The sequence below is a fragment of the Macrobrachium rosenbergii genome, chromosome 56 (genome assembly GCF_040412425.1).
Source record: "Macrobrachium rosenbergii isolate ZJJX-2024 chromosome 56, ASM4041242v1, whole genome shotgun sequence".
In the NCBI taxonomy this organism is placed as follows: domain Eukaryota; kingdom Metazoa; phylum Arthropoda; class Malacostraca; order Decapoda; family Palaemonidae; genus Macrobrachium; species Macrobrachium rosenbergii.
The window spans coordinates 47496527-47521980 of NC_089796.1; the positions used below are offsets into that span (position 1 = coordinate 47496527).

The following is a 25454-nucleotide window of genomic DNA, read 5'->3' on the forward strand; positions in this document are numbered from 1 at the left end:
CACTACTAATGTCCTGGGCACAATGGGGGAAAGAGGGTAAAACTCTGGGGCCGTCTGAAAACTGAGATTCTTGGCAGATGGAAAAACTTGAAAACTTAAGAGATGCTGAAAGCTGACAGGAGGACTCTGGCCAATGCTCCTGATGTCAGTCAAGAAAATTAAGACTTCCAACAATCCTGACAGGAAAGTCTAGATCCGACAAGGCACTAGAGTGAGGGAAGACAAAATACACTTGTTTTGCTCCTTTTAAACGAAAGCCAGTTTTCCAACCTTGACAGATGCTTGGATGACTAGGAAATAGCCCAATTAGGGAGCTTCCTTCAGCAACTCAACAACTCTGACTCAGAAGTCTTGTCTGGAGGTAGATTTGGTCCCTGCTCAATTGGAACTGGCGCACAAGACAGGACAATAGTGTTTTCTTAAAATTCAGGTGCCGAACCAAAGAGGAACTGGCGCTGGACACAGCAAGTTGGCGTTCGGATCCCTTGGATCCCACTACACGCTTGGATCCCTCGGATCCCACTGTACACTTGGATCCTTCGAATCCCATTGGGCACTTGGATCCATTGGATCCCACTACATGCTTGGATCCCTCGGATCCCACTGTACACTTGGATACCTCAAGATCCCATTCGGCACTTAGATCCATCAGATCCCACTGGACACTTGGATCCATCAGATCCCACTGGACGCTTGGAGCCATCAGATCCCTCTGGATGCTTTTATCGCAGTGGATGCTCGGATCCCACTGGGCTCTCGGACACTGGGACACAGGTGAACACTTGGAAACCAGGCGCTTGGACTCTGTCCACTCTGACACTGCTGGCCACTCAGACTGAAATAACATTTGGCGCCAATTACCGCGCCCCACAACTGGAAGATATGCGTCTCCATGTCTGTCCACACTGAGATCCTGGAACAACACCGTTGATGCCTCTTGTCCACACTGGGATCCATGACTGTTCACACTGGGATCTGTATCACTAGAGAGCAAAGAAAGCACATCCCTATGGATGCCTTCCCAATAGCTATCCGTTGAGACATGAGGACAGCAGGATTGACAGGAGCAACTACCCGGGGCAAAAACCCCTACGAACTCCCATGGACTGACAGTAAGCCTCCTCCCAGGTCTAGGGGAGTCTGACAGGGACTGGGTTTAGGAGATCCGATAGGACTGGATAGCCACATCCTCCACTACACATCCAGTAAAACGCCTTTCCAGTGGCTGTCTGTCGATACCTGGGACCGGCAACAGGCTCAACTGAGGGGGCAACTAGCCATGTGTAACCCTTCGACCTCCCTTGGACTTCTAGTATGTCTCCTCCCAGGTTTAGAGGAGTCTGACAGGGACTTTCTGTCTAGGACCACTGGGGGACAAGTAGACACCTCCTCCACTGCACAACACTTCACTATTCCAAGGTTAACGTCTGTTAACCCAAACACAAGAATGGCAATGGCATGGGAAGGAAGCTAGGGAGCCAGGTGCAGGAGCAAGAAGAAAAAATTAGAGGTCTAGTAGTAGGAGAGAAAAATGGATGTGGGGAGAGTAGGCGCCAGACTACACTTGGATCCACTGGGCTTTCCAAGGTGTAGATGGCGCCAGGCAAATGGGTATCAAACGAGCTAGTAGTCACAAGCTAAGAAATCGGGAGCTGTTGAGTGCTCCTGGGTGTTCGGAGCTGATCCTCGGCTGTCAAGAACGTTGATTCTTTCAAAAGCCCAGTGCTACCAACATAAGCACAATTCTCTCCTTACTAGGTTCTGCCCTTACACTTTTCAGTTCTCTGCAAAGTTAAGTGTAATAAGATGATTTTAATTAATTTTTGAAGTACACAGAGTACCATCATACAGACAAATCTCAACTCCTTACAAACATTATTTGATAATTACGGAGATATCGTGTCATTATCGGTCGTGTAGCAAACGCAATGTTTATGTTTTATTACACTACTCAATAAAGACCGTAGCAAAAGCAAAGTTTACTTTATCACGTTACTCGGCAACACTACATCATTACATTACTCGTCGTAAAGGTGAGTAAAACCCAAAGATTGTAAATTCACTACTGTAGCATTGAAAAAATAAGCTAAGTAGCGAATGTAAATATCAGTTCGACAACAAACCAATGTTTACATTATAGTACGCCACTCGGCAAAGAAGTCTAACAAATAACTGCAATTTTCACTGTAAAAGTGAACAACTGATATACTAGACTCCATTTAGTAACAACAAAACAAGTTAAAAACTCATCCTGAAAGCTTTTGGCTGAAGCTACTCAACTTTTGGCTTGAACACACACACACACACACACACACACAAAAAAAAAAAAAAAAAAAAAAAAAAGAGCCCACACCCAATGTTAACACAAGGCGTCACAGAAGCAGACTTAGGATTCTCTGCTAAGTCGTTCCTAACTTTCTCCTTAGGGAGCGAGACTAGTCACCTACACAGAACATCGGTGTCGCTACCACAAATTTTGAATTTAAACTACTGCCAATAAATGAAATTAATAGCTACGTAATTACTTTGTAAATTACTTGTATAAAATTCCTAACTAAAAAAAATTCATATCCAAGTTATATATTAAGAAAGACTGTACTTCAAAAAAGCACACAGATCTACAAAAATTGAAATTGTAGGGAAGATATACTAACCAAGATGTGCAGTAATCAAGGTAATGGAAAAACTGTTTGGCCACTAACTTAGCTCAGTGATTAATAATGACAATGGAATGAGTCAGGATCCAAAAAGTAGTGGAGATAATTGGACGGGAAACTGACATAAGCTGCTTTCCTATCAATGACAATCTATCTGACCATTTGTAATTGAAGCTATAATGTATTAAATGATAATTCTGCATAATTTATGAACGAATATAATCCAAAAGGATTTTTTTATAACACTCATTGTAATTTAACCATGATGATGCACTTGGAAACAAAAAATTAAAATCAAACCGTATACCTTACTTTATGCTAGAAAAAATTTCCCATTTCCCTACATCAGATTAATAAAAGACTGGTCAGCCAAATGCAGTAGGATTTTATACATTTCACAACTAACTTTAGCTACTTCAAGCTTATCTCTCATCGCAGGAATATGTAAAGAGGAGAGTAACCTATTTCATATACCCTGAATCATTTAGATAAAAAACTTTTCTACTAAGCCACTAAATTTCTTCCTGGTTGGAGAGATGAGTCAAGCAATTAGGCATTTTATCTTACCACATCACATTTTAAAATGCATGATCAAAGAACATTGTGAAGCAGAGAAGAAAGAACAGAATAATTACTTTCATTCTTTTCATCAAATTCACCATCATCATCATTGTCTGAAGGCATGGAGAAGTCAGAATTATAGTCAGAGCCTTGTTCTTGCCAAGTGAGATCTTCCCGCCCATCAGCTGCATCATTGTAGTTGACCTGTTGAAAATATATACATACAGTACTGTACTGTATTTCAGTTTCAATCTTATCAAATCATTACTGAGAGTTCTCAACTCGAATTTCTTTGGGTGATATAAATACTGTGAACAGAAACTATCTCACATATAAATATTATATATTATATATGCAATATGTCAATATATCATATATACATCTACATGGATTGTGAAGAGAATGCAATTAAGTCCCACTTCATGATTACATATCTATTTTGTCTGTTCATTTACAATTATTTACAACTACTCTGTCACCAGCTTTCCCTTGCATACAGGTATCTTATCTGTTTTGTCTGTTCATTTACAATTATTTACAAGTATTCTGTCACCAGCTTTCCCTTGCATACAGTAATGTTTTGAGTTCCCTAAAACTACATAAAAATCACCTGAATAGTCTTACAAGAGGCTGTTTTTTCATCACTTACAACATACCATTGAAAATAAAATCCCATATCACTGTCTGTTCTTACTGCAGAATCATGCGTTTATAAATTTAAAATTCTGCAAATATAATGACCTTTAATTATTAAACAAGAACTATATGACAAATGATCTTACAATACTTGGCACGAAGCATTCAATACTCGTATAACCAGTATAAAAACTAGCATTCAAAATAAGGAAAATATTTTAGGAATAAAAATGTGACAGAAGCACAACATCCCTGAAAGTAAGTCTATAAAAATTACCATTAGTTTACGCTTAACTGAACAACAGCAAAGATGGGAAAAGCCATTCATAACCGACATCAGTCAGCCAGGAAGAGAAGCACTATGAAAGCCATCCAATTAAACTGTCTTTTAACTGAAATAAATTCTAGCATTCAAATTTAGGATGACAATTTTTTCATTTGCGAAAATATTAAAAAATATTTCTTCTGGTTCATGTATACAAAGAAAATTACACAAAAATCAAAATAACTAGACAAATGGCTACAGTAGCAAAAACTTAAAAAATATTATTTCTATTACCAGTCATAAAGAGGCTCCATGTTTCTTACTCCTCCTTTAAAGAGAAGGCTGGGAGAGAAGAAACTTGGACCTGCTAAATAATGAAGGTGTGCAGATGGTGAAGTGAGATGAAAAAATAAAAATGACACTTATGAAACCTGGAGAGCTAAGTGGAGTGACCCCTAGGGAAATGAATAAGAAAGGACAGAAACCATTCGAGCCAGGGGCTGAACATCCTAAAACAGCATCTACAATGGTCCTCACAAGGAACACTATTTGGTCTGAGGAACAAAGGGGGATGATGTACAGTACCTGGCAGCAAGGAAAATGGATTTGATGAAGTGTCAAAAAGAAATTCCACAAACCTAAACCTGTACCTACTCTAACAGCCCTTTGATGTTAAAGGGATTATCATTACCATTTTAGTACTTATAACAACAACAAAGGCAAGAATAAATGGACATACATGCCTATCTGATTATTAAGAAAACAAAGAGAAAGCTGATGTCTATAATCTCCTTTATGGCACAAACTTAAGATTTTCTCTTTCCCAGAGTTACTTCCCACAAGCCAGCAGATGTACTGTAATCCAGATCACTTTTTCCCATTTCAATATTGTGGCATACATCTTTTTCCATTTTAAAAAATAACAATTCTAGGTTACTCTAATAGGCAAAGAAAGAGTCTAATCAACTGTATACTAAAAAAATGCATGTAAAGTGAGTAGCAACAGGATTACTAGCAAACATCAGAAAGGACAAGTAGAGAGAAAAAAGTATATAGTTAATGAAAATAAAGTATATAGGACAAATGAAAAAAAGAGGTAATCTAAACCAACATATAAAATCAACTCACAATAGAACTGATGTTGGCTTTGGTCTGATGTGTCAAATTTACATACTTCAAAAAAGGACAGTTGTGTTGTGACTAAGATGTAGTATATGGATCTTGTCATCATATACACAACAATTATGGAATGAATCATTTCAGCCACCCTCTGATAAAGGGAAACAGCCATTTGGGAGACAACTCTACAACTACAAACGATGTTGTTAAATAAGAGGGATAGCCTTACACAAAATTTCCTTACTTGCTTTCGAACTCTTTTGCCTTTGCCAAGAGATCGGGCGAGGTCTTCCTGCTGTTGTTCAAAATGATGGCGCAGCAAACGTTCCCAATATAAGGAGTCAGTGTTATCAGCTTCCTGTTTCAAAACTTCAACATCCTCCATCTCTTCCTGTAAAATAGTGATACAAGAAAATTAGTGCCTTATATGAGTTAAAGGCTAAACAAAGCATTAAGGCCCTTACCACAACATTCAGTCATCCTACCTATTCTTTAGTTAACATTCGAGCAGTGTTACTAGTCACTTAAAAATTTTTATGTCAATAAATAAGAACTAGATATGCCAAAGAATAAACTTTAACACTCCTAACAAAATAAACTTATTTAATAAATGCTAGCTAATTAATCATAGACAGTATCGTTAACCCTTCTAGAATCCACTATACCCTGTCAACCACACTTTTTCAGTGTGAATGGGTTTACACATCTATATGTGAATAAAACCACATTTACAGATGGATGAGCAGAGCAAAGATCAAGCAAAGTTTATTGTTCAGTCAGGCAAATAAGCCAAGCATGTATGTATGCCGATTAGTTACTGATGGAAAGGGGAATAAGGGATAAAAAGGTTAAGTCATGTGATTTCAGTGGAAGAAATCTGCACAGTGAATGACCCAATGGCTTTGCCCTGAAAGCTGCAGCTTTTGTTAATTTTTCTTAAGCTTTGCTTGGACTCCTGTTTGTAGCATGTTTTCACGTGTGAGGTGAGACCACCACCAGCTCTCAAGCAGAGGATGACGACCCAGCTGGATATTCTGCTTGGTCATGATGGTGGCTTGGTCGTCCCGCTAATGTATGTATGGTTACAAAGCTTGGTGAACCTACAGAAAACCCTGAATGATATGTAAGGAATGGACCAGTTGCTGTCATACTGTAAGTGCAAGAAGCTGAACAAAAAAAACTTGAGTCATTAGTATTGTTGTTCTACACTGCAAAGGGATTTAGCATTGTGTGGTGAGAATACTCAAGTTTTTCCACAACACATACTGTATGGGAAGTGGTAAAGGGATACACTGCTTAATAGTCTTTGAAACCATTCACTAAATCTTTCCAATAAACACTAAAAGAAAAATAAAAATGTGGCACATTTTTCCTATCACTTCTCATCTTCCTTTACTTGACGCCACATTAGAATTTATTTATAGACAAAGGGTAAATCTACCGCTGTTTGATACATCATTTGGTAGTTCACTGATATGCATTACTTTTAAGCTTTAATACCTATGTACATACCACTGTAATATGAACAGTGAAAAATTAAATGTGTAGAGCACAGCATGAATAAATTTAACTGTACTGTATATGGTAGAGAACCTGCCATTGATGCATTTGCTGGCTTCTCATCTTCACCAGCTACAATTAAAATGCATTAAGCAGCTCTGTGTTTTCAATTGCAACTTTGGGCTTTTCAATGTTTTTTAATAAAGGTACAATATGAACATTATAAAATTTGAAAGATGAGAAGTGCTAAAAGCTTTAGCATGTAATATTGTAATTAGCATACAAATACTCTTTCCCTAGAATCTTATGTTCTAAATAGCAGCCAAATGAAAATGGAATGGGATCATACGGCATAAAATGTAATGGAAATATGGCCATTGGAAGCCTTTCCTTATAGGGTTTAGTTATGTCTGATCAAGGCAACTCCTACATTTGCTACAACTAGCTTTTTCACCTTTAAGTACAGATTTCTTTCTGCAGTCTACTGAGATTAGTATGATCACTATTACTATAACTAGTGCAAGGGTAATGCCTCTATAGTTTCCACATTCAGTCAGGTCACTTTTCTTAGGCTCCTTTGCTATGACTTCCAATTCTCAATTACCAGACTGTTTCAGCAAGTAATAAAAAAAAATTCAAATAACCCGCATCCTTTGGTTCCAATGGTGCCAGTTGTTAGCAATAGTAGTAGTAACAGTAGTATCTCGAAAGAAGACCCCCTTTGAGGCAAGCTCCATTGAAAAGAATGGCACTGTATGCCGTTGAGATTGCACTGCACCTTCTCAACTTGGCGTACAAGTTTATTTCAGCAAGTGAACTATAAAGCAGCTGTCTAAAGTTTATTTATCATTCCAACACTTCTGTAGTCCTTGCTGCATGTACTCCTACAGTAGTGCCATTCACCTCTTTTCAATGGATAGCTACTTTATAATTTCTGCTGAAACAAAGAAACTTACATGCCAACTTGAGATGGCACGATATAAGCTCAACAGCATACATAGTGCCACTCTTTCAAAGGATTAATAATAACATTCAGTTTTGCCTGGGTACATTTAGTTGTAGTCTACAGCATATAGGTAAAAATAAGGCTATCTGGGAAAAGAGGTGGTCTGATATGCCATCAAATGCAGTACAGTACTTTATAACGAACATGATATATAAATTATGTACATTGTGTGAATAATGCATAAAACACTTGAATACCACCATGGAAATGTAGCAAAAAAATTACTCTTGGAAGATCAAAAAAGATAACCAGTCAACATTTAATGACTATGGATGGCAGGGTTCACAAAAGATGACAATGGCAGCTGGAATAAGTAGCACTAATGCAACTGACCATTTTAAGTACTTACACAAGTATTTAAGTGAAAAATATACTGACAAATTATTTTAAATGATCTAGCAAAAAGCACTAGAAAGTGATCTACGGGAAAATGTCAAGAAAGGGATGGTAGAGCTTTTGTCACCACTGCAAGACCCAGAAAAGAGGAGTGTTGTCTGACACGTTAACCACCATGTGTACCATCGGTGGTACATTGTAAACAACTTAAAAAACAATTTTGGTTTTTTATGATTTTTTTATCTCCATTTTATATAAGTACATAAAAGGGTTAGAAATACCATAAAATGCATGCAAATCTAAGATTAACAATGATAAAAGTAAAAAAATGAAAGAAACCTTCCTGAAATATGAAGGAAATAAATTTATGTTGTGTCATTGATAATGTGACCATGTAAAAAGTAAGCAAAAAATTATAATAAACTTATGAGTTGAAAATTATGAATATTTAAAAAGTCGAAAATCACGAGTATATCAATATGCCACACTTTAGATACAACCTAGTGACATTAGAACTCATCTGAATGCATTTTTTTCAAAGCATGAAGGGCATAAATGCGGTTTGCCTTCGCACTGACAACATACCGTCTTTACTCTGTTGGCTTTACATGCTACAATTTGGCTTCCTTCATTTTTACTAAGTATCTTATAAAACCCGCTGCATCTTTTCCTAACTTCTCTACATTCCCTTCCAAATCAATCAAAACATGAACTGATCTTTTTTCCCTAATGGGCGAAGACTCCTTTCCAGTCTTTATGTCTTCAGTTGCTTTACCTGTCAAAAGCAAGAGCACTACAGATTCATGAAAATTTTGAATTGAAATTGGCTTATTTGTGTGAAATTTGTTAAACAGTATACAGGCATAGACTACTACTGCTCCAAGAAGTTTGAAAGCCCTTCTTGTACCACTTCCTAACTTTTTGTACACAAGTTTCTGGGGGAGAACAACAGGATCTTGCCATACAGTATTTCCATTCGATTCAGATGATTGTCGTTTGATTTCTGTTACTTTAGCCATTGGTGGAAAAATACAATAATTTGATTTGCTATAGCTACTAATTTCTTCACATTTTAAATTATAATCAGATTCACTTTGGGAGGAATTTGAATTCACTCACGGTAAAATATGCTGCCCACCTGGTGGTCAAGATACCAAACGAAGGATACTGAGAAATCTCTCTCTCTCTCTCTCAGTCGAAGGATACTCATATGTGAGAGATGGATAGATAGATAGACAGAAAGGGAGAGTGGCTGATAGAAAGATATACTCTCTCTCTCTCTCTCTGTTATTGGCTGGAAGGGTTAGAAGTACGTACATACACATTTTCAAGGGTAAAATGTTCAAGATGACTTTGAAATGATATTAATAATATTTCAAAGATTAATACAGTAATAGGATAATAGTTTACGTATATTTGATGTAGAATGCTAGTTTAAGGTATATGTTTGATATGTGAACTTTGAAGAGAGGCAGTTATAAAAGTTTTTAGAGGGGGGGGGTGTTAACTATTCACAGATTTTAACTATTTGCTGGGGGTTGTGGTATGCATCTCCGTGAATACTGGGGGTTTACTGTATACAGGCAGTCCCGGGTTATTGGTGAGCTTGGTTATCGGTGATCTGGTTTTTCGGCACTTGTCTAGTGACGAAAATTGGTGCTGATATGCACCAATTTCTGCTTGTCGGCACCGAGAATCATGTATTGCCACCAATACATACCTAACATGAGGCACCAATAACTGAAAATTGGCGATTTTCAGCGGCGATAAATGCCGAGAATTGCCGAAAAAGCCTCGAAAATCACAATTTTCGCTTATTGGCGATTTTCGCTTATCGTCACGCTGTCAGGACAGAACCCTGCAGATAACCGGGGACTGCCTGTACATGAAAGTAAAATGCCTTTTAAAATAAAATTAACAATTAGTTGGCTATTATAATGTGTACCACTGGTGTACAAAGGATAAAACAGATGAAAGACATGTGACAATTGTCGCCACTTGAGCCACCGGTGGCTTATTTGGCGTTACAGGAACAAAAATGTATATAAACAGCCTTACGAGCCACGTGTCTCATGGATTTTACATTCTCTTACCCTTTTACTCTACCAAACAACTGACCAGCGTCATCCCCTACTCACTGGCAGCAAAAGCTGGGAAGGAGAGGGCTGTAGAGTCATGGCGCTAGGAGAAAAATGTCAAATAGCTGTATGGCGGTTAACGTGTTGATACACAACTCAGAATACAGTGTGCTGCAACAGTAGACTGCAAACTCCTGTACTACTACTACTACTACTATCTGACTAGTACGAGACCAATGAGACTGGGAACATCATGTATCACAATATGGGCACAGCATGAATGATTACTGTACAAGGGTTGTGATGAAACAAAGTTCTGGAATAACATCTGTGACTGTGGGGCTTCTCACATTTTTTTAATTTGCGTACAACTTGAACCTGAAAACAAGTCACTAATGCAACAATTATATATCCAAAACTACCAGGTTAGTTGTATTTACCTCTTCACCTTCCTTGGTGACATAAGATGCCACCTTAAATGAGCTTAGGTACTCATTAGCCCAGTTCTCCTTCTGTTCAATGCCTTCTTTGCTACGATCTAAAAGCTCCTCAATGGCCTTGTTGTCATAGTGAATGGCCTCATCTTCTTTACCCTCTTCATCTTTAAAGAGCTCCTCTGTACCAAACCTGTTCAAATGGACAGACACATTACAATCTACACATATTTGGTGCCATTATCAAAAATAATAAGTACAAACCTTTAAAAAAATTACTACATGCCAGATATTATCTGAAACTTCACCATGAGCACTTATAAAAGAACAAAACTTCTAATGACCCTTTAGTCACCTTCAAAATTACAGCATGCTGCAGTTTTAGATGACAAAAGCTATAACAAACATCATAGGCTACTTTCCCAGTATTCACATTAAATTCAATCAAGTATTAAAAAAAATCAGTGAAAGAAATTTCCTGTAGAATAGTACCCTGTTTGCTACACCATACAAAGAATCTAGACCACTTGCCATGGTAAGTGAGTGATATCCTACAAAGGGTGCCAATGGCAGCCACAGTAACCTCCCTCTTGGAGATTATGCTGGATAACCTTCGTTCAAGAAGATATTACTATATTTTGTAGTTTAGCCAGACAAAATATTTACCCTCTCACAGGGTATGTCCTAAAGGGCTGATCTGTAATAACAGAATTTCAAGATCTCCATGTTAACTTACAGTTCTTTAAAATCTCATAATTGGATAAACTGAAAACTTTTTTTTTATTCATATCCACAACCTGAGATCTGCAATTGGTTCAAGCTTGGATATTTACATAATATATGTATAACTTAATGTTGACCTGAATTCTGTGCATACAGGGGCTGGGTCATGTGGGCTATTCATCAAGTATCCATGGATCAAACAAGTGTGCCATTTCAAAAACAAGATAAAATTATTTTAGTGTGGTGTACTTTTTTATTTGAAGAATGCCTTACTTCAACCCTAGGTTTGATCTACTTTAACCCTTTCGCTTATCACTCTTATAAGCAATTACGTCTGTGGTTAGTAGCTGTGACTAGAGTGAAAGGTTCAACACACGTAGTTCCAACAATTTACAACGTAGACTGCTTAATTTTGTTCATTTTGCAGCTGAATGATTGCTCTCTACAATGGCATAAAAAAAATTCCCCCCAAAATAAATTTATGTAAATGAAACGAGTGGAAATCTCAATAAAAATGTTTTGCACTTTTCCCCCCCAAAAAACTATTTGTGATAAAGTCTTATTTCTATCCATAGCACTCCCAAATAAATTACCAAGTTATTGAAATGTTGAGAGTTGTAATCATAGCAAAGAAAATATGAAAAAATGAATGTCAATGTAACATCAGGTTTTTGCGATACATGCAAAATCTACTGTATAATCTTTTTTTGTTCAAAGATGCAAGACCCCAACAATTTTCAAGGTACACTGCTCAATTTTGTTTTATTTTGCAAATGCATGATTGCTGTATACAATGGCATATTATGCCCCTACAAAATAAGTTTACATAGGTGAAATAATGAGTAGAATTTACAATAAGGGAAAATTTTGCACTCCCCCCCAAAAAAAAACTTTGTGATAAAGTTTTTATTTTTATCCATAGCAAACCCAGATAAATGACAGTTCTTGCAATGCAAAAAGTTGCAATTATACCAAGGAAAATATGAAAAAGTGCATGACAAAGTAGCATCACATTTTCCATAAAAAAGATGGCACTTGATGAAGCATCTTTCTCTACTCGATGAAGCATCTCTCTCTCAGAAAAAAGATATATGATATAATTAGAGAATAAAAATGTAAAACTATACAAAACAAATAAACATACATGTTACACATGCATAAAAAAATATCAGGAACATAGCCAAGAATGATCATCTTGACTCCTGGGTTGTGCAATTTTTTTTTCTTGACATTTGCATACGTCATAAATATGCCAAGGATCGGTAATCAAATGGCTTATTTTGTTGTTATCATGTTCATTACTCTATAAAGTGTAAAATACTATTACAAAATGTTTTAAGTTTGACCTGCCCATGGATGGTTAAGTTTGATCTGGCCATGGTAACTATAGTTTTGACTTCTTTATAGGACTTATGACTTTCCTTGATGGCTGTGTGGGCAAAGATACGACATATTTCAACATAATGCTGGGGACATAGAAGCAGACAGTCCAAGTTGGCATCACTGACTTCCATGTCAGTTGCACACTGGACTGCTGCTGCTTGAACAGGAGCTGGTGATCATCAGACCATGCCTTACAAACCAGTCCTATATATCTGCTGAAGTGTACATTGTTGACATACTTAAGACACAGCAAGTCACACTAAGTCACAAAATCACAACTCTTAACCAGTGGCCTTTAAATTTTAGAGCAAAATATACAATTACTGAATAAAAAAAAAAAGCTATAAAACAACTTCCAAGTTATTATGGAGTAAAACTAGAGCAAGTAAACTAACATTAATACAGAACCAATGGCAACTTGTTACTGTCAACTGAAAACAAGAAATCACAGTATGTAATTATTAAGTGAATTACTTTTTGTTATAGAAAAATTTCCTGCCAAACAAAGACCAAAATTTCCCATGAAAATGAGCCTGATACCATAAAACACAAAAATATCCATAAAAACTGGAATAAGAGAAACATAGGCTCTAGGAAATTATGTAAAAAGAATTATGAATTATGTAAAAAGAATTACACTGTATCAGCCAATTTGACACCGAAAGAAATGATCAGCAGATTGGAAAGCTATATCATGGGGCATCAACACAAAACAATGCTTACCCTATCAATTCACATACATGAATAGTGTGTAATTAAGGTGTTAAAAAAAGTGGGCCTATGCAGTGAGGGCTTTTCAATCTTGACTGGTACAACTATTAATGGGGTTGTAATGAACAAATTAAATACTAGAATATTTGATTAAGGGGATCGGCCGGTTTCCGACTTTTTTAACGACAGGTTGTTGATATATAGGGGGTTTGTTAAAGGATATTGTGTGGAACTTCTGGGGAAAAAATTTTTGTTCAGTGACCTTAGGTTTTGTGACGCCAGAGCATTTTTCGGCCAAAAATGGCCATTTTCAAAATGCATCTCCTCCTTTGCTTTTTGGTTTTAAGGGATGAGATTTGAACCACATATAAAACACATATGGACCTTCGATACAAAGCCGGGATTTTGATTTTTCAATTATTTTTCGAGATATGAATTTTTTTTTTTTTTTTTTAATGAAATTTTCCCAGAAAAATTACAGAAAAAAAAAATTGCCAAAAATCAGAAACTCAAAATATTAAAAATCCCCGGCTTTGTTTTAATCTACCATGTTTCCCCATGTTATATTTAAAATTTCATTTAGATTGGTCCAATACTAAGGAGGAGATGCATTTTAAAGGCGAAAAACTTATGTTTTGAGAAACGGGCCTTCAAAGTTTTAGTTACACAAAAAAGTAAAAGGGACTTCAAAGACTGTGTTACAATTAATTCTATGGTTTTAATTTTTATTTTTGGGTATTAATTAATGCAAAATGATAATAAATAAGAATATTAATTGATTATTTATGTGCCTAAGACACATTCTTATAAATTTTAGGTTCCTGGTCCCCTGTCTGATCTTGCTGCAAGGTATTACTCTAGGTATCATAGTTGCCTACACTTTTTTATTAGTGTCTCGAATCCATCCCTTGCCAAATGGATCCTGGGAATTACTTTACATTCACAATTAGGGATTCGTGATTCAAGTAATTCATCAAGTCTTGCTTCACTTATTATGATCATTTTATTTTCAGGATCGTCTATAATATCAGCCTCCGAGCTACTGCTTTCTTTTTCTAAAGTATCTTTGCCCTTTGGTAGTGACGAACAAATAAAAAGGCGTTTAGGGGTGGATGTGGTTGGTCTCTGGTCAGCAGAGATCGCTGCCTGCGCCGTTTGATGGGCGACAGCTCTCTCTCTCTCCGTCGCTCCATTCCCCTCTATGGCACTAATTTCTTGAACTCTTTCTTCTACTTCTCGCCTGGACTTTTCCACTTGGCTTTTCCGCATTCTAGAAGCATGAAGTGAACTCTTGGACCTTTTAGGCACGGTGAAAAAACAAAAACACCGCAGAAAATACAGAGTTCAGTCAAGGCTAGCGAGCATGAAAAACGTGTCCTTCTAGCTTGGAAGTTTATAGGCAACTCTCGGCCACAGTCGGCGTCATGGTATGACGTGTGCGTTGTCATGGCTAGGAATAACTAAAAAGGTGCCAAGTAGGATATTATTGACATTATACATTTCATTTCAAAGGAAGTTTTCGTAATATATATCGCAAAAACTATACCAGACTAAATCATTTGCGCTACTGGTGTTTTATGGGTATATAGTTATTGTTACATTTTAGGCCATAACTAGAGAAATACGGCAAATTTTAGCATAATATTTTAGTGGACACATTCTTGAACCCTATACTGAAGCCATAGAATTTTTTTCAGCAAATCGAATTTTTTAAAGATTATTGGGTTTTTTTAGGCGGCCGATCCCCTTAACACTAATGAATACTTCTCTAGTTAATATAAATGAAAAATTCTCGAGACAACTTTACAGAGTCTACTGCAAAGAAATTCATAAAAGAAAATTGATCAAAATCTGCTTTCAATACTTAACTACAGGCTAAAATTCTAAATAAAAAATTGAAACTGAAAAACATAGGAAACAAGTTTTTTGTAAGACGAGAACAACATAAAAATCCACCATCCCTCACGTTTTTCATGTCAAGATCTTATTTTTTTTAGGTTGCAAAACTTAATAATCTTAATATGTATTCATCTTTTACAGTGAATTAACTGCAATAAAAGAAAAACACCAAAATTTTATAAATATATGTGGTTCTGAGATCTTAACTCCACTGACTGTACTAACAACAACATTTTCTCTTAAACAAACAAATTTAAAAATTCAGTATCTATTAATTAACCTCATTTCCAAATACAAAAAACTTGTGTTTGATATAATTGGTTCTTAATCCAAATACACTCCTTTCACTCAAAATTTTTTCAGCTCGGTGAAACAAAAATGTCAGTGGTCTTTCATATCATACCTTAAAATGTCATCCAATTCTTGCTTAGAAAAGTTAGTTGCCTTGGATCCCATCCCAGGTCGCACAACTAAATGAGTCAACATCATTTTTCGCTTTGCAACCTGTGTTACACGCTCTTCAACTGAGTTGCGTGTCACAAACCGATAGATCATAACCTGAAAAAGAATGTCTCAATAATAAAAGCAATACATTCCACATTTAATACAAATATTCAACAGTTATTATTCATGCATCATATGTACACTGACAACAAACTCATTAACTTGAAATACTACTATACTTTATTTAAAAGATTTTATAATGAAATGTTAACAAAATTTCTGCATGTTACTTGGTAAACACCTACTTTATTTGCTTGTCCGATACGATGAGCCCTGGAGAAAGCTTGAATATCATTGTGAGGATTCCAGTCAGAATCATAAATAATAACAGTGTCTGCAGTGGCCAAGTTAATACCCAAACCTCCAGCACGAGTTGACAGCAGAAACACAAACTGCTGAGCTCCTGGGGCATTGAATCTATGGATGATAAAAAATAACATTTTCATAATAACAGTAAGTTTCATATATACTCACCAAGTAATTACATAACTAAGGTTTCTACTTGCACAGAAGCCTTTTTTAAAATTTGGCGGTAGTGCCTCTATTGTTTTTTGTGTAGGTGACAAGCTCTGCCCACTATCGGAGTACTTGGGGAAACAACCGGTCAGTTAGCTCAATTGTTTGCGCCGATATGTCCATAAGAGGGGAAGAGGAAGAGCTCTAATTCTGTAATTACTTGGTACGTATATATGAAACTTAACTTTATTATGAAAATATCATTTTCATATAAGTAACTTACCAAGTAATTTCACAGCTGAATCCCACATTGAATGGAGGTGGGATACTGTACATGGACATATTCTACTCCAAAACATTAAAGCAGGGTAATGACTTTAAAATAGAAAATTTGGCCAGCATTGATACAATGCTTGTTGTTTCCTTACCTGGTAAGAGAGTTACTGCAAGTGAATACTACCTCTGATTGGTGCTCATCTTAACCAGTAGTGGCCTGCGGTTGAGCCATGGGTTGCCTCTACTTCATTGGAAGCTTTGTAGTGGAGGATAGGCCTGATGGCTAGCAAAGCATATAAAAGTGCTCTTGCCCTGGGCACAGTACCAAATTAAAAACAACCAGACAATGCTGTCACCTACTCTGAAAACATCACAACCCATCCACTAAGACTGGTGGGTACTCCAAGTACACTGTACACACCCGGGCTCTCCAACAACTCGAAACCCTGCACCAAGGTGAAAGGATAATAAGATAAAAAGAATGCTTCCAATGAATCCTCCCCCAATACCACGCCAGCCACCAATACCAGCCCCAAGGTACAGCAATTATCAAACACAGTTTCCACCTCCTTTAAATAGTGTGATGCAAAAAAAAAGACTTGTACTTCCAGTAGGTCGACTGGAGAATGGAAGAAAGGGGCATCTTGTGCCTGAAAGCTGAAGGGGTAGCTACTACCCTGATGTTTTGAACTTTCACTTTAAAAGTAGGTAAAATGTCCTGAATCGGTGAACTTGCCTCATAAATTAAGTCCCTCAGTAAGAACGACAATGTGTTTTTAGTAAGAGGACGAGAAGGGTTCTTAACTAAACACCAGAGGTTACTGGATGGACCTCAGATCTTCTCAGTCCTGCTCAGGTAATACCTCAGAGCTCTGACAGGACAAAGCATTCTTCTTCCTCGGAGCCAAGGATGTCCATTAAATTCTTAATGGTAAATGAACGAGGCCAGGAATTGGACAGGTCCTCCTCCTTGGCTAAAAAAAAAAAAAAAAAACCTATGGTAAAGAAGAAAATTGCACCTCCTCAGGAAAACCTACCCTTTTATTGATGGCTTGAAAATCACTAATATGTTTAACGGTAGCTGAAGCAATGAGGAATAGTGTCTCATCAATGAGATTCCTCAGAGAAGCAAAACGAAAGGGGTTCAAAGGTAGGAGCTGTTAGCCACTTCAATACTATATCCAAGTTCCAAGAGACCAGATCGTCCTTCCTCTGATTGGACATATCAAAGGACTTGATGAGGTCGTTAAGATCCGAGTTTAATGAAAGAGCCAAGCCTCTATGTTTGAAAACTGAGGTAAGCATAGCTTGATACCCCTTGATGATGGAAGAAGACAAATTTCTAGAGCTCCTCAGATATAGGAGGAAATCAGCAATCTGAGTTATAGATGCCTCAGAAGACCATATAGTTGACGAACCACCAACTGAAGACTGCCCACTTAGACTGGTAGACAAAGCTAGACGAATTATGCCTGCATCGTGCAACAGCCTCTGCAGCTCCTGTTGAAAAATCTTCTGCTCTGACAACTTGTGGACAGTATGAAGTCTGTCAGAGCAAGAGTGGACAGCCCTTGGTGGTGTCTCATAAAGTGGGGCTGTTTGAGTAAATATAGTTTTTGGGGAAGAAGTCTTGGGATATCCACTAATATCCATAAAGGTCCGGGAACCACTCCTTCAAGGGCCAAAATGGGAATATGAGGGTTTTAGTTACGTTGTGATGAGTTTGAAATTTGTTTATCACCTCTGACCATGCTGAAAGGTGGAAAGGCGTAAAGATCCAGATTGGACCAGTCTTGCAACATGGCATTTGTTGCCCATGCAAGATGATCCAGGGCTGAAGAGCAAAAAAGAGGAAGCTCATGGTTTCTGGAAGTGGCAAACAGGTCTAATGTTGATCTGCCCCATAGTTTCCAAAGATCCAGACAGACCAGGGGATCCAGGGTCCACTTGGTGGGCATGACCTGCTTCCAACAGCTCAGCTTGTCCGCCAAGACATTTAATTTCCTCTGGATAAACCGGGTGAAAAGTGTCACTCGTTTTTTATCCATCCACAAGAGTAGATCTCTTGCTGCCTAGTAGAGAGGGAGTGAGTGCCGCCTTGTTTCTAGATATAGGCTAAGGCCATGGTATTGTCAGCATGCACTACTACTGTCTTCTTATAGACCATGTTCGAGAAATACTGAAGGCCTATGTAAACCACCTTCAGTTCTCTGACATTTATATGTAGACCAGAATGGATGATCAGAGGAGCAGAACTGTGAGTCATCAAGATTCTAAAGGAGGGCTATGTCATCCTGTTCCTGGAGAGCCCCCCCCATTAGTCACCTCTCCCATCACATTGTTGGCTTACTCGAAAGGCTGAGAGAGGCATTCAGCCCTATTGGAGGAGTTGTCCTCCCTATCCAAAAGAAGGCCATAGAGCAAGTCAAGAACACCAATGCAGAGGGCTTCTACAACCAGCTCTTTGTTGTTCTGAAAGCTTGGTTTGGGGGCGGGGGGCCGCCGGCTGGAAGCCAGTCCTGGATGTAAGTGCCCTCAATCGCTTTGTCCGGAAGAGAATTCGAGATGGAGACGAACCATTCAGTCATTTCATCCACTTACCAGGGTGACTGGATGATAACCTTGGATATGCAGGATGCATACTTCCACATCCCAATTCATCTAGACTCCAGGAAGTATCTTAGGTTTGTTTTCTTGACTGGCGATGGTATTAGGGTTGGAAGCAAGGGAGTAGGTCAATGAATAGTAGGCGGGCCAGTATTAGGAGAAAAGGCGGGAACAGGAGTAGAAGGAATAGCAAGATTAGCTTCTAAATTAGGCTTAGGAGTGGTACCTAGGCTAAGAGATTGTTTCTCAGCACCAGAAGCCGCTTTCCTCTTCCTATCGCTTTCTAACTTATCCAAGTGAGATCTAAGCATTTTCCACTGTTTCTCATCCCAATCAGAACATTCATTACATGTTTTCTCCTTACTGCATTCTTGCCCCCTATAATTACTACAAATTGAAATGTGGATTGTAAGATTTAGTCAACCTAGTTGTGCATCCTTCACTGTAATAGCGAAAACTAGAAGAGCCAGAATCTACCATAACTCTATAAAACTAGGATCCTGATCTAAAAAAAAAAAATAATGAGCTGACAGAAGCTCTGAAAGCTACCAAAATAAAGTGATCATACTTCATCAAAGTCCAGTAAAGACAACCGAAAAGCAAGATAAAAGCTGCTGCAATGCCTTTGATGTACGACGAGCCGCGCCAGAAACACAAATGAACTAACTGGCAGGTTGTTTTCCCGCGTGCTCTGATAGTGGGTGGAGCCTGTCACCTACACAAAAATAAAAGCGCTACCACAAATTTCTTAAAAAAGGCTGCCTTGCGAGTAAAAACCTTAGCTATATAATTACTTGGTAAGTTACTTAATGAAAATATTAAGCAAAGGTATTTGAAGTACTTCATTAAAAAGGTAAAAACTACCTTCATCATGATCTTCAACATGTACATCACAAAAAACTTTGTAGGAACTACTAGCCTAACAGTCTCTAAAATTGCTTACCTGTCAATAGCTTCTTGACGAAGTTGTCCAGTAATGCCACCATCAATTCGTTCATATTTATAACCTAACCCCTCCAGGAAATCCTCTAACACATCCAACATCTTGGTCATTTGTGAGAAGATTAAAACCCTGTAAAGTGTAGTGTCTTTACTATGATAAACTTTCTCAAAATATGGGTTGGCCCAAATGATCTGATATTCACAATTATTCTAAATAAGCAAGATTTGTATATTCCTTAAAGTGATGGACAAAATGCTTAATAATACACTCTTTACTAATATATAATGGACATTATTTTGATTGTTAATAATTCAATGAGACCACCAAAAAAAATGTTTTGCTGGGTTTTCCATTTCTAAGGGGTTAGACATTAGTCCATTTGACTTTTTTATAAAAATTCTCAATTCTTTTTGGGTGGGTTAGAAGGGTTTCATGGAAATAAAAAAATATATTATAACTTAAAACTTCACTAAATTTATTAGATGATGATTAATAGAACATTTCTTTTAAGATATTTTTGTCTTAACTTTTCCATTTACAGTACGCTGAAGTTGCACAAAAACAATTGACTGTTATTTTGGATCTTCAAAAATTATTCACAGATAAACTGAGTGTGACCAACAACATCAATGTGGCCATGTAGGCTGAGGTAGTAGAAAGTAAAGCCAAAAAGTACGCAAAGGAAAGGTACTTCAATGAAACCTTGCTTTAACAGACTAATAGGGGGGATGGTCATCCATTAAAGGTGATTGTTCATTAAAATGAAGCATTGTTTTTTTTTGAGTCTTAACCCTTAAGAGCCAGGCTAAAAATACTACAGTAAACCCTGTATTCGTGGACTCACGTAATTGCGGATTTCTCTGTGGAACGTATCTACCCATTATTCGTGGAATATTCACCCATTCGCCGTATTTTTCACTAGAAATATTCACTAATTACTGTATTCTCATATTTTCATGACTAAATGCACTTTCTGTGATAAAACTATTAAAATACTCAAGTATAAGCATTTTTAGAGGGTTGTTTGTGTTTTACTATCAAAATAGGCAGTTCTAAGTGTTTTTAGAGGGGTTTTAAGTATTTGTGGATTTTAGCTATTCGTAGGGGGCTGAGGCCTACATTCCCCGCGAATACGGGGGGTTTACTGTATATGCAGCACCCCTGACCGAGCAACCTTTGAGGTTGGCAAAATAAAAAAAAAAATTTTATTTTCTGTACTCACCACAGTGAGTTGATAGTTAATATTCCTGCTAGTGGTGTTGAAAGTTAATATTCCTGCTATACCCTTTCCAAAATGTATAGATCTCTCTGGCGTGGTTGTCTGGGTCTTCGCAGGTAAGGCATATATGCCAAATGTATAACAACAACAGCGAGATAAAATCATTTCTCCCATTACAGATATCAAATAAAACCTTTTTAGAGAAAACAGAATTCCAAGTCTATTACATAGGTTCACGATTGATAATGTTTTTAAGCAATTACAAGAAACGGAATCAGAGTTTCTATCAATATGGCATCTCATTTTGGTGGTGTTGCCAGTACCTCACACACGGATCCATGTGCGTTTAAATCCACGGGTAAGCAGCTTAAATTTTCTCTAGGGAGCACTTTCGGTGGTCACGGTAGTATTATGTCTGGAGGCATTTCTCGTTTCTACATATACCTTGATTTCTTAACATCGTAGGTAAAGAATAAATTGGTAAGCAAGGAAATATGAAATAAAGCATAACAGTAAGTTTGGCCAGAGAAAATAAACATTCGTATACAGACAGATCTCTGTCTCTCTCTCTCTTTAAGAAGGTTGATGGGCGCAAATTTCTCTTGGAAAGGCAATATGTAACTGTAGCTCGGTCAAGATTTTTGAGAGAGATGAAGCGTTGCAAGGAGTCAGGGCAGAAATTTCGTGTATCTCGACGAAACTTGGGTCAATCAAAATTACACTGGGCTCAAGTGAAGTCTTATATGGCTGAAAAAAAGAATACGTTCAAACTGGCAGACCTTAAAATTTTAGTGCAAGAAGCATCGAACAATGTCACGGCAGAAAACTGGAAGAATGCAGCGAGCACGTAGAGAAAATTCAAAAAGAGGATGCCCGGCAAGATGTGGCTGTAGACAAGTTGGTTGACAGTTCTGTCATCAACATATCTGATAGCTCTGATGACTAGTTTTCTGAATAAATTATATATAAAAAGAGAGGATTAGGCCTACAGGGGAAACCTCTCGAAAAACAAAACGCACCTTGACTTTTACCTCAGTGGTGGTCTGGAAAAAAGTTTGATTGAAAAAAGTAGTCTTTTAAAACTTAAGATGATCGTTACTCCTCGTTATAGATAATATATACACTGCGACAAAGAAGTTTATTTTAATTAAGTATTTAAAAATGAACAAGAAATATATCACCTATTTCTATAGCATTAATTAAATACTTTTAAGTATCTAATTGTGTAATAATGATAAATGTACATCTATCTACAAGTACTGACAAAATAGATAAGGTGATCATGTAAAAAAAAAAAAAAAAACCAGTAAGATTTAGAAAAGAGAGAGAGAGAGCAGGGCGGAGTAGGAAGGAGATTAAAGTACCTGGAAATCAAAAGCCCCAAAAATCTTATAAGTATAGCCTCAGGGTTTCTCTCGAAGACATTTAAAGGTCTGTCACACACGTGTCAGTAGCCTGTTTTCGTAAAACTGGCAACAGGGCAGATCTTTAAAAGCCTCGCCAGAGAGATCTATTCGTCGTGGCAAGAGTATAGCGGTAAGCGGCGGCTACGTGTTGTTAGCTCGCTCTCTCTCTCTCTCTCTCTTCGAGTAAAAAATAAAGCTACAATGACCTGTATAAAAAATTGCTTTACCTAAAATTAGTAAACTGAATACCATGAATGACAAATTTTTCCAGTATTTGATACATAAATTACAAAATTACTTTAGTAAAAATAAAATTCTGTGGAACATATCTACGCATTATTTGTGGAAAATTTGCCCATTCGCGGTATTTTTCACTGAGAAATATTCACTAATTACAGGCAGTCCCCGGTTAACGGCGGGCTTGGTTAATGACGATGCAGTTTTATGGGGCTTGTCCAGCGACGAAAATTGGCAATTTTCGGCGCCGAAAATCGCTGATTTCTGCTTATCGGCGCTGATAATTGGGTATTGGCGCCAATACATACCTTACAGAGGCACCGATAACCGAAAATCGGCACTTTTTGGCACTGATAAGCCTGAGAAAAAAAAAAAAAAAAAAAAAAAAAAAAAAAAAAAAAACACACACACACACACACGCTGGAAATTGCCGATTTTCGGTTATCATCACACCCCCAGAACGGAACCCCTGCCGATAACCGAGGACTGCCTGTACTGTATTTTCATATAATTTTCATGAATAAATGAATTTTTGTGATAAAACTATTATATACTCAGGTGTGATAAAACTATTAAAATACTCAGGTATAAGCAATTTTACAGGGTTTTTCTTGTGTTTAAACTATCAAAAACGGCAGTTCTAAGTGTTTTTAGAGGGGTTTTAAATATTCGCGGATTTTAGCTATTCGTGGGGGTGTGTGGTCCGCATCCCCCACGAATACGGGGGTTCACTGTATATATATATTGTATAATTATTTATATATATATATATATATATATATATATATATATATATATATATATATAATTATATTATATATATATATATATATATATATATATATATATATATAGATATATATATATATGTGTGTGTGTGTGTATATATATGTATATAAATGCAAATTTTACATAACACACAAATCAAAAGAGAGCACATTTCTATTAATTTGATTACAGTATATTGAAAATTTCAGGGCATATTTCTTATATGACAAAATAGTTTTTGTGCAAAAATCAGCCTTCCAACTGTCATAGTTTCATAGTTATTACAAAATAACCATATATTTTTTTCTTTTGCCGTTTTCTCAAAACTTGGTTTTTTTTTTTTTTTTTAAATAAAAGCTTATAACTCCAAGAAGACTGAACCAAATTCGATGAAACTTTTACAGAGTTTAGTATAACTATACATCTTGATTTTGTACACAGGAAATTTATTGTAGAGTGAAAAATCTTTTTTATACATTATTTTTGAAATTTTGAAAACTTTTTGCCAAAAAAAAAAAAAAAAAAAAAAAAAAAAAAATTTACTTACTGTAGAAGCCAAATTTCTAAATTTCCCATGTAGGAAATTTTCATTATTAGTTGAAGATTAAGTGGTAAAAATTTGAAGCAAATCCCTTCATTCATAAGGAAGCTATAAGCACTTTATAATGGGGCCTTATGGAGTCAGCGCTCCCCTTAACCTTAGTAGACGGGTCCCCTTAACCCTTTAACGCCAACTGGAAGTATTTTACGTCGACAAAAGTTGTCTGTCGGGTGCCGAGTGGACATAAAATATGTTGACTACAAAAAATAGTTTTAAATATTTGCGGAAAAATACTTATAGGCCTTGTTTGCGAAAAACTTTAAATCACGCCCTTGAGGGATGCTGGCAGTTCACGGATCACGCTGTTGTTTTGTTTACAAGCGTGACCCAGCTGCGCATGCACGAATTTCTTTCTTCTCGCACTACAAAGCATCAGCGACGCATCGTCAGAGAGCAATTTCTTGACGCGTTCATGTTTTGCCGAACTTGTGGAAGTGTTAGCGTGTTTGTAACGCAACAGGACGTACGCAGAGATGTCCCAACATCGTCAGGACTCTGAAAGGCGCGTATTGCCTGTTGGTAGTGAGCATGTGAGACGTGTTTTAGGCTTGGATGCTGGAGAGGGACCCAGCACCCAAGGTGATCCATCTTTTGAACGCCGTGTTGTATGCAAAAGTGACTGTGGGCCCCAAGGTCAGTACCCTGTGCCTTTTACGACCCCTAGGAAACATCGGGGTGTCCTGAGAGGTATTCGTAAACATTTGGGAGGCCTCCAACAAAAGAAAATTGATGAATACTTGTTGGAGCTCGATCAAGAGCAGGTGGAAAGTCCCAATATTGATGGCAGTTGGTCATCTAGTGACGAGGACATCACGCCCGATGTCAGTGATGACGAGTTTTCCCCCAATGTCCGTATGAGAGCCAGAGCATGAAAGTGAACTCGAGTTCAGTGGTTTCAGTGCTTACGAGGGAGAGTCTGAGGAGGAGGCGGCACCGATTGTGGCTGGTGGGGACGAGACAGAAAGTGATGGTGAAAGTGAGGGGGGGGGTCGTGGCCGTAGAAGGTCGCAATGTCGCGGCAGCCTAGGTGAAGGCTGTTTGTCCAAAAGTGATGAGGGGTGGTTGGAGGACCCCACTCCACCTAACATGCACCCATTCATGACAGTACCTGGACTGACCGTCCCTGTGC

General features: G+C 37.4%; 1 protein-coding gene across 1 annotated transcript in view; it reads right to left on the reverse strand.

Moving 5' to 3' along the window:
- The window catches only part of Mi-2 (chromodomain-helicase-DNA-binding protein Mi-2 homolog), a 244711-nt gene that overhangs the window by 88821 nt on the left and 130436 nt on the right, over positions 1-25454 (reverse strand). Inside the window, exons 18-23 of the mRNA XM_067100202.1 lie at positions 20095-20223; positions 16058-16229; positions 15712-15866; positions 10599-10785; positions 5483-5629; positions 3254-3422 (exon numbers count right to left, since the gene is read on the reverse strand). Of these exons, the coding sequence (XP_066956303.1) occupies positions 3254-3422; positions 5483-5629; positions 10599-10785; positions 15712-15866; positions 16058-16229; positions 20095-20223 (959 nt within the window). The remainder of the gene's footprint in view (positions 1-3253; positions 3423-5482; positions 5630-10598; positions 10786-15711; positions 15867-16057; positions 16230-20094; positions 20224-25454) is intronic.